This window comes from Urocitellus parryii, chromosome 11 (genome assembly GCF_045843805.1).
Source record: "Urocitellus parryii isolate mUroPar1 chromosome 11, mUroPar1.hap1, whole genome shotgun sequence".
Lineage (NCBI taxonomy): Eukaryota > Metazoa > Chordata > Mammalia > Rodentia > Sciuridae > Urocitellus > Urocitellus parryii.
This window is the reverse complement of record NC_135541.1, coordinates 101,602,817-101,613,714: the sequence shown is the minus strand read 5'-3', so window position 1 is coordinate 101,613,714 and position 10,898 is coordinate 101,602,817. Positions and strand designations below refer to the sequence as shown.

At 38.6% G+C, this 10,898-nt stretch overlaps 1 protein-coding gene across 1 annotated transcript; it reads right to left on the bottom strand.

The window, feature by feature from the left end:
- Positions 1-300: 300 nt before the first annotated feature.
- Positions 301-9,853, bottom strand: Prpf38b (pre-mRNA processing factor 38B). The gene is made up of 6 exons (XM_026402792.2): positions 9,262-9,853; positions 6,497-6,565; positions 6,052-6,203; positions 5,692-5,752; positions 3,192-3,415; positions 301-2,706 (listed from the first exon to the last, which is right to left on the bottom strand). The coding sequence occupies exons 1-6, from the start codon at positions 9,544-9,546 to the stop codon at positions 1,845-1,847; spliced, it is 1,653 nt and encodes a 550-aa protein (XP_026258577.2). The 5' UTR covers positions 9,547-9,853; the 3' UTR covers positions 301-1,844.
- Positions 9,854-10,898: the final 1,045 nt, after the last annotated feature.

The window sequence follows — 10,898 nt, the reverse complement described above, 5'->3', positions numbered from 1 at the left end:
TCATAACACTGGGGACTGAACCCAGTGGTGCTCTCAAAGTTACATCCCCAGTCATTTTTGATAGGGTTTCCCTATAATTGCCAAACCAGCCTTGAACTTGAGATCCTCTGACCTCTGCTTCCAAAGTATATGCGCACTACCAAACGGACTTGTTTGTTCAACTTAACACTATCACAAGGTGGCTCTGTGCACCCTTCAATTAGCCAATATAACCAGTGGGTTATAAAAAATGTTGGTACGTGTACAGAAAGATCACTAGACTTTTCAGGAATACTCTTAGTCCTGGCACTGATGAAGCCTATCACTTTGGGCCTCTATTTTCTGTTCTAAAAAGAAGTAGATGGGCTGTCTTATAAAAATGTCCTTAAAGTTCATATTTTAAAGTGATACTTAAAACCCAAATGAAATTATTTCAATAAACATACTTTATGTGGAATAAATTAATCAATCAAAAGATCATCCCAGTGGCACATAACATCCACTGAAAGGGAACTGCCGTTACTATGAGGATAACTATCACATGTCTCTGAGTTTCTTTAAAATCCACTTGTTGTCTGGGCACTAAGATCTCTCTCTGCACAAAGTTTAACTCTACTGACATTTTATCAATTTCCACAACAAAAATACCTTTAAAAAATGTTAACAAATGGGGGAAAAGCCAACACCCAGGATAAAGGATTTAATCCAGTATTTATTCCACTCATGATGTTCTTTGTAATCAGAATACAAGTCATAAGAACAATCTATCAAATAATTTGCCGATAGTCTTAAATAATGCAGCACAGCATTACTTTTAATACTTCTCCGTTCTAGATTGTTTAAAAACTCAAATAGCAATCTTCATTATTGATAAAAAAAAGTTTTAAATTTTAAAAAAAGGACACTATATCAAGCTGTTTCATAATTTAAGTATTTTTCCATTTATAAAAATGCTTTGGAAGCTTGAGCTTGAATCTGTTTCTCTACTCATCTGCCCCACCCTCTCCCAATTACAAGTTAGTATAGGGTTGCTGCAAGAATGCTAGGCTTTAAACATTAATTTTTTCTTTAATATAGTACTTTAAAAATCTGAGAAAGAATTCAAGGAAAAAAGATTACATGTTGTTTTTTTTCCCCCAAATAAAAAAGGAAAACTAAGTGAATAAATTTTAGGCATACTAACAGTGTCCCTTTGAGGTAGAATGCTAAAAGGACTTTTGATCAAATCACAGCCTAATTTAAACCTCTGCATCAGAAACTAACCTCTCATAAATTCTCTCTAAAGTTAACTGTGGAGAATAATTAAGTATAACATATTAACAAGTCTTCCAAGATAATGTACAGTGGACAAGAATGTTAATCCTACAACTGCTGCCTTCATGTACTTTGAAAGCACACAATTCTCCTATAAGATATCCAAGATCCATTCCCAAAGTCTTTAGCATCCTATTACGAAAAGCACAGCCATGCTAACTTCAGTACACAAACCATAATCCCACACCTACAAAACAAAAATAGAATTAGTGGCAGTTTATTGCCTTATACAAATTTAACCAACATGGCAACCATGCCAAAGGAATTAAAACATTTTTAGGACATATGTACAGACTGTACATTTTAAAAACAAACAATAAAATGCAAGAACAATCTTGTGCATCATGTATCAAACTCAACAACTGGGTGAAAACATCAATGCAATAAATGGGATTACAAAGGCACTTCCCTACACAAAAGAAGAAATGAAAATGCAGCCTACAGGGAGCTTGAAGAGTGCATAACTACTGCACAATCTGAACTCGGGGGGAAAAAAGCAGATTTAATCAAACATTTATAGGATTCAATGTGATCCACTTTTACAAAATTTTTCACACAGTCTCATCTTTGTTTTTATGTTGTTTTTCTTGGCTCTCTTGTTCTACACTTTGGCTCCTCTGACGATCATGTTTTTCTGACTGGTCCTTACTATCGCCATGATCCCGTTTGTGAGAACGTTCTTTGCTTCTGCTACGTTTTCTAGGTTTTTCTTTGCTGGGGCTATGTTCCCGTTTTTTTGATTTTTCAACACTTTCAGTTCTTCCTTGACTGCCACTTCTACTTCGTTTGTTTGATTTTTCTTTACTTTCATTTTTATGTTTACTTGATTTCTCTTTGCTTCTGCTTCTACTTCGTTTCCCTGCATTTCTACTTCTACTTCTACTTCTATGTTTCCTTTCTCTGCTTCTACTTCTACTGTGTTTTTTCTCTTTCTTGGAATCTTTTTTGTCATCTCTATGCCGCCTATCATCTTTGTCTTCTTTATGTTTCTTCTCTTCTACCTCACCCCTATTTCTCTGTTCCTTGGACCGTTCTCTTGATCTTTCCCTCTCCTTTTCTCTGTCATTCCCTCTTTCCTTATCATAGTCTCGATCTCGTCTTCTACCCCTCTCATTTTCTTTCTCTCTTTCCCGATCCCTGTCCCTTCTATCCCCTTTTCTATCACGACTTCGACTGCGACTTCTGTGTCTTTCCCTACTCCTACTACTACGCCTTCGATCTAAACCCCGATCAATACTTCGGGATCTTCGCCTTTCTTTCTCTCTTTCTTTGGCTTCACGCTCTAGTCGTTGGCGCTCTTTTTCTCTTTCTAATTCTCTGTCAAAACTAGAAGACCCATGGCCCTCACGATGATGACTTCTACTTCTTGATCTTCTTGGGGACCTCCGTGGACTCAGTGATCTCCTTGGAGATCTAAGAAATGGAGAAGGAAGAAGGAAATTCCAATGAATAAAAAATATTATAAGGACTGAGAATGTAATTCAGTGGGACAGCACTGTCTAGCATAGTCAAGATCCTAGGTTTAATTCCCAAGACTGTGTAAAAACAAAACAAAACTCTGGGTGTAGTGATATAAGTCTACAACAATCCCAGCTTCTTGGGAAGCTAAGGCAGGAAGACTAAAAGCTCAGGCCAGCCGTGGCAACTTAGTCTGTCTCAAAATAAAAAAAAATACCAAAAGGGGCTGGGGATGTGGCTCAAGCGGTAGCGCGCTCGCCTGGCATGCGTGCGGCTCGGGTTCGACCCTCAGCATCACATACAAAGATGTTGTGTCCGCCGAAAACTAAAATAAATATTAAAAAAAAAATACCAAAAGCTGGGGATGTAGCTTAGTAGTACAGCATCCCTGGATTCAATCCCTAATAAAAAGGAATAAATTTACAATTTGTTACGTCTACCTTGAACGTCTGCGTTCAACATGTCTGTCTATCTCCTCAGCACCTTCCTTTCCATCTTTCTTGATTTTTCTAGGTCGCGTTTTAATCTGTTGATCAATATTCTTCTGAACTGGAACTGGAATTCTTGGAAACAGTGTAGAAAACCACTCCAGTTTTGTGAGAAAAGACCGCAGCATTTCTCCAATGGTCATCACACAGCCTCCACCAGCCTTCACATCTAGGTCCTATGAAACACAAAAGATACCCTAATGGTCAAAAAATAAAAAATAAAAAAGCAAAAAGAAAAAAAAGGCATTTCAACACAAACATGAATACTAAAAAAACACATTACCATCTTTGGAATCAAATACAAAAAAATTCTAACAGAAAACTTTCAATTTTGTATCCTAACCTGATAATGAATGACACATTGCAAAATATTTGGGCTTAGTGTATACATGCAGGTGAGAACAAATCCTGCAGCCTCACAGGCATAAAGGGAACTGATCTCACTCAGGTAATAATATGAAAAAGCACCTTATACTACTAAACTATGTGGAACAAAGGACTTAATTTACATTCCACATACCTACTAAGTACATATTTCTGTGGATACATCTGCACACATCATACCTAGCACTGTAACCTAACTACATATGAACTATTTCAGACAATTTCTGTCTAAAGGTTATCTTTTTAACAGCTGTAATATAAAAATGAAGCCCTAATAAAACTGGAAGCAATAGCAAACCAACTGCCATGAAGCAGTGAGGTTTCTAATTTAGTTATGTAGAAAATAAATAAATGAACAAATAATTGGAAACGCATAATCCATGATGACCATTGTCTCTGAAAAGGGTCATTACCGCATGAAGGCCTTCTTGCTATGCCCTCTCACAGCTCAGGACATGTTAGTCAGCTATTGTCAGTCCCAAACCTATAGTGCAAGCACACAAGGAAAGTGAGATTTGTTATCTAAACAGGAAAACAAGAGCTAAAGGTAAAACTGCTTGCACTCACACACATTTAAGTGTTCAGATTTACAGTATTTCCAAATATAATCGCTGCAGATATCTAAGGAAGAAAACATAAGTTAGCTTAAACAGAGGACCTCAGGTTTGTAAGCACAATAAAAAACAGATTAAATAGAACCATTAAAAAACAAACCTAATACAATTAAAAAGGACACGCTTTTTTATAGTCAGAAGGGAGAAGCATTTTGGTCTTAAAAAGCTCTTATAGGGCCGAGGTTGTGGCTCTTGCCTTGCACATATGGGTCACTGGTTCGATCCTCAGCACCACATAAATAATAATGATAATAACAATAACAATAATAATAAGTATTGTGTCCATCTACAACCAAAAAAAAAAAAAAAGCTTTTATAAAGAGGAAAAAAATCTTTAAAAGGTTGTGATTATCACCTAAAATAATTTTTGTGTCTTCCGATTATCAAGCAGTTCAGTAAACAGGTTAAAAAAAAAAAGGTAGAGAAAGACTAAATCCTCTATGTCTAAATGTGTCATTTTTTTGATGTGAATATAATGGCAAACAAAAATATTTCCATTGGAACCATCTTTTAATTCAACAAATTCTTTGAACTTTTTAAATAGGACTACTGCTATATCAGAGTCTACTTTATGAACCTTAAAATACAAAGTAATGGGGAGAAGAGATAACATGGTATAATACATGGGTACATTTTGATATCCTAGACTTCAATATGTAAGCAAATTCGTATAAGTAGGATTTAAATTGGACTTAGTCAAGTTTCCTAAAGTAATTTCTAAACATGTTAACAAACTCAAGATGGCAAACTGGATTTAGAATTTTAAAAACATCTAGAATAGTATTGTCTTGTTTTAAATGTGTGATGTGCTAGGAGCCAGAAAGCTAGATTTAGCAGGGCATGGTGGTAGCAAATGCCTATAATCTCAGCTACTGAGATGCAGATGCAGGAGAATGGAGAGTATGGGAAATACAGCAAGACCCGTCTCAAAAAATGAGAAATTCAGAATTAAAAGTTCTTGTTTTGTCACCTTCAACCAACCATCCAAACTCTCAGCCTATTTAAGTCAAGCCTAGCTCTACAATTTTGCATTTCTATGCAAGTAGGAATATTTGTATTTAGAAGTTAGAGTGAAGAACTAAAAGTTCCACAAGAAAAAAAGGATACATTTAATTTTCTGTTATATGTCTTTTATCACCTCCATCTGGACCACAGCCCACCTCAAAGTCACTATCAACTGTACAAGTTAGGACCAATACAATATACAGAAACTAATTAGGAAGAGAAATTTTCTAATAATTATAAAAACATTTAAGTAATTTAAAAACAAAACAAAACATACTAAATTTAACATAAGATATGTAAAAGCCACCAAGTCCTAGTGAAAAGACTTTAGTTCTGAAAGTATGTCTGAAATAACTACAGAAAATTCTTGAAGACATTAAATCTCCAATGAAAAGATATTAAAAATAAAAGTAATTAGAAAAAACTAATTATTACCCTTGCTGACATACCTCTTCATCATCAAGGAAGGATTCAAACCAGTCCCAAAGATCTGTAGGGGGCTGCGTATACCTAGAATTGCAAGGAAGATTTATTAAGCTTATGTGAGCCAGACAAGGTGGTGCATGCCTGTAATCCCAATGATTCAGGAGGTTAAGGCAGGAGGACTGTAATCAAGGCCAGCCTCAGCAAGTTCCTAGGCAACTAAGCAAAACCCATCTCAAAATGAAAAATAAAAAGGATAGGGATATATCAGTGATAAAGTACCTCTGGGTTCAATCCCCAGTACAAAAACAACAATAACAACAACAAAAAAATTATGTGAATTACAACGAGATATTTATTAAAAATACAGATAAATACATGCTCACCTTATATACATAAATCCAAGGGCTCTGATATATGGAGAGTCTGTGTGTGTTATAAGACCCATCACTTGTTTGCGAGTTAATTTCAGAGTAAATAATTTGTATAACAGGCAAAAAGCTGTAGAAACAATCCCTCCTGTTCCAACACCTCGAACCTTTAGGGGAAACAGTTAAGAAAAAAGTATAATAATTAATAGATGCTTAGTTAGCATCCACTGACTAATCATGTTAGGATTAATAACCAAGACATAATCCAGAACTAAGAATGAAGTATTAACAGTAACACTTTTTGTAACCCAATTCACTGGACCCTTGAGTTTACATTTTTTACAAATTCTAAGATCCACCAACAAATTGTCACTTGAATGTATAAGGACAGACTTTAGTTTTCTAATAAACTTAATTATCAGACACAGAAAAACTGAAAAATGCACGTACTTCTACTTACCCCTCCGCACATCCCGGTCTGGCCAGCTGTTTTCCTGCTTCCTTTCTCCCAAGGTTCAACATGCGTGACCTGAAAATAGAAAAGAGGAAGACAACAAACATTCATACTCTGAATTTTTAAAAATTCTGATTAAGCCCAAGTCCATAACAGAGCAACTCTTCCAAAAATACTGTTTACTCACATTAAGTGTGTAAATTATCTTTGGAAAACCTGCTTAGACAGTTAAAGAATACCAATAAAACTACCAGGATTTAATAAAACCTTAATGTGTTGGCAGAGCAGAAATCCCATTAAACTAGCTTTATGCACAGCTAATTTCTACATATGTGGGAGTCAGGAAATGTCTACAGCCTTCATCAATTTGCACAATATATTTGATACTATTCAGCCTTTTATTTATAAATTGCTTAAAAAAACTCATTTTAAAATGAAGTGTGAAAAAAATGCCCTCAATATTTCTACTTTATGATTTAAAAAAATTTACATGATAAAATAAAGTAAAATGCAAAATAATAGAACTTTTATTTGCACATTATTCCACAAGAATCAAGTTTATTCCTGATTAAAGATAAAACCACAAAAGTCACACTTTACAGAGATCATTCTTACAATTCATTTTCAGCCTAATTATGTGAACCAATCTAAATTTCCCCCCAAGACATAAACTGTATCAGAAATGGAGTGTGAATAGCCATTAATATACACTAAGTAAAATCAAACATGATACAGTATCCTTTTTGCTAAAGGACCACCCTACAAAAATAGCTTTATCTAAAATAGCAATAAAAAGAATTTTAACTATAAAATAGAAGCCAAGAAGTCTTTTGGAAAGATCTCATTTTGTTGTTGTTGTTGTTAAAAAAAATCCTGTTCTTTCATTCTATTATCTTTCTGAAAGTGTATTTCCACCCACACATGGTATTATTTTATACTGCTTTTTAGTGGTACTCAAGTACTACACTGTTTTGCTCAACTCCTGGAGTACTTAACTATTTCTTTTCCCCAGCTTGCTGTGTTAATGTTTCAATTCCTCAAAAGAGTAGTCAAGGGATAGAAATAAAACAAAATTAAAGTACTTCAAAATAAAAAAATAAAAGGGCTGAGGATGTGGCTAAATGGTTCAATCCCTGGTACCAAAAATAAATAAATAAAAAATAAGTACAAAATTAGAGGTCTACATATTTCATTATTTGATACAACCATATTAATGACAAAATCTGGGTCTTTAGTTTTAAACTTAACTTAAAAATAATTCCTGGTAGATCTTTGTTTCAAAACACAACGTATGAAAGTTTTCCCCCTACTACATAAACTAGATTTTAAAACAGAAACTGCCACAAAAGGAGCAGAAATCCAATTTACAGCTTTTCAAAGTTTACTGCATAGAATAGTGTATTAAATATTATTAGACATATTGCATCCATGTTGAAAAGGTCTTACCTTTTAAAAGCTAGTTTTTGTGTTGTTTTTTTTTTTAAAGCTAGTTCACAGTATAACAATTACACCTTCTCAAGACTCTTTTAAGAGAATATTAAATTTACTTCTGTTCTCTACATGCCCAGGGTTGAACTGTATTCCTCAAAATGTTTTCTATAAAAAAGCAACTAATATCTCAAAATCCTGAAATAATCTAAACAATTATTGGGGGGAAAGGCAGCAAAACAAATAGAGAAATGTCCTTTTATTAACATCTTCACACATGTTCGGATGACAGAAAAGACGTGATCTGTCTCAAACTTTACAGACAAAAGACTGTAAATGCTCTAGCTAAAACGTTTGTAAAAACTGTTGAGGCTATTATTAATTCTCTTTAAAATACAAATCCATGGTTGGAGGCCTGGAAGGTATTTTTAATACTACATAATTTGCAGGGAAGTGGAAAAAGTCTATCTACTGATGAAGACCAAAACCAATGGCCCAAAAAAAAAAAAAAAAAAGTCTAATTAGCTGTTCATTTAACCAGGGAAATGCATTTATGGCGATTGAGCATGATTAATAGTGCATACCTCTACCTGCGACCCTGGGCTGCTCCGAGCCTCGCTGCAAGACTGAGTCAATCCTGCTAACGAAACAAGAACTGAGACAAGAGTGCAGTGAGGAGGCGCCAGGTGAGCTCCCCAGCACAGCCAAGCCAGCACCGACCCTGCCGCAGAAGCCCAGGGCCCAGATAATTCTAAATATGCCCAATGCACAGGTGGCTGAGACCGCTTACTCCTGACTTCCTGCTGGGAAAATTTCCAGGCCTTCTGTACACATCTTGCACTGGCACCTCTCCACCCCCATCCCTCCCACCCCAACCGACACACGCACTGACCATGTCCCTATCTGGATTGGACAGTACCAACAACACGAGGCCCACATTGAAGTCACTAAATGCCCTGGCCCGGGTGAGCGGGAGAAGCACCAAGTTGGCGCCTAGTAGATCCATGTCAAAAGGAACAAATTTAAAGCTGTGAACTGGAGAGACTTCTGTTACTCATTTCTCCTTTCCCCTATCCCTCTTGCCCAACATCCCCCAGGGGTAGGCAGGAGGTTGGGGGAAGAGAAATATCGAAAGTGGCGGGCTCTCCTGGCTCTAAAATCTGAAAAGGAAACGAGAGGGCGGCCCCAGCCCGACCCCTCCCTGACAGGCTACAGGCGACAGCTCCCCCTCCGCCCGACCTTCCCCCACCCACAAATCCTCAGATCTCGGGGGCCGCCTCCGCCGGTTTCCTCCATACCTCTTCTGAACTTACCCCCAAGCCCAAGGCCTAGAGGCTTCGTACCTTAAAGTAGATCTCGTCCACCACCTCGTGGTAGGTCTTGAGCTCGTAGAGCTGCACTTTGAAGTAAGGCGACGACAAGATGTTGGTCAGGATCATGGGGTTGAGGTTCATGGTCTTCTCGTTGCCCCACAGCGGCAGCACGTTGCCCTGCTTGCCCGAGACCGCCGGCTTCGTGGCGCCGCCGCCGCCGCCGCCGCACTGCTGCTGCTGCTGCTGGGCCGCGGCTGCGGCTGCCTGGTGCTGCGGCTGCGAGTTGCCTGTCAGCGCGGGGCTGTTGTTAGCCATGTTGCGACGGAAGGAAGGAGGGAGGGAGAAGGGAGGGGGGAGGGGGCGAAGCTCGATCTCGCTCTTCGGGACAACGGTCCGGGACCCTACTCCATGGAATGCCGTCAGAAAAGGGGGCCGCCTCGCTGTGCCCCAGCAAGGCGAGAGAGGGCAACCCTGACCCCGAAAATGGACCCCGGGCCGAGAGCAGACACCGAGACGCGGGCTACGAGAACTCCAGGAAGAAGGCTAGCCGGTGGCCAGGGAGCGCGATCTCTTCCGCCAACTGCCCCTGGGAACAAGATGGCGGGCTCGGCGGATGTGACGTCATACGCCCCAGCGTTCCAAGCTAAGCCGGCAGCCAATCAGAAACACTTGGGTGGGCTAGCTATTCCTCTTCCTGGTTCCGCGCGTTCTCTGCGCGCTGGACTCGTCGAGGTGGCCTCCTTTGCCCGACTGTTAGATTTCCCGGGAGGATTTGGGGACGATGGGGAAGGACGTTCTAGGCCCAATCTGTATGTTTTAGCGTTTCGTCTGGGGACCTAGTTTCTTCTCGCGAGAGTCGGGCAGGAAACAGTTTTGCACCGCCGCAATGGGCTTTTCAGTGTCTAGCTCCGGGGAAGTGTCGGAGGTCTCCGCCGAGTTCGCTGTTTTAAGATTCTTCAAAGGATTATCATCAGTGACCCTACTTCCCCATGTGATTACCATAAAAGATGTTTCTATCCTTTGCAGGGATGTAGTGTATGACCTGAGGTCTAATGTTTAAGCCTGAACATAAGACTGCGATAACATTTTGCTGGGCTGTTGTGACCTTTAAAGGAACTACTTAGCGTACCTGAAGCTACCAGTAGAATGTTTCAGGCATCTGGCTCAAGCCATTGCTTTCTTCTCCAGATCTTTCACTTTTAACGAATGTATTGGGCTAGACATAGGGGTGATGTGTATCTTGGGAGGATCGGGTCCTCGAAATCAGCCCTCATCTTTCTTACCCGATCATTTACTGACTACTTGTCTTTTGCTCCTGTCTCGGGCAAGGAATGAGGCAGAGGAAGTGAACAAACGGTGTAAAAGTAATCAGTTTCAGCTCTTAAACCCACTGCTAACAGAAGACTCCTAGTGTTTGAGAACTAAGAGAAGGTTATACACAGAATAATACCTTTGGGTTTTATTTTTACCCATAAAAAAAGACTGAAAAGACCCTTCTCATGCTTGCAGGTATAAAGATTTGTGTTGTGGACTGTAAATATTTACTTCAAACGGTATGTTTTGTTAAGAACTTAGTGGTTAGGGTAAGAAGAATGAAAATGATTTTTTAAAAATCCACACGGATATAAAGATACTGGTCAAATAGTTTATTTCTTGGAGTACACCAT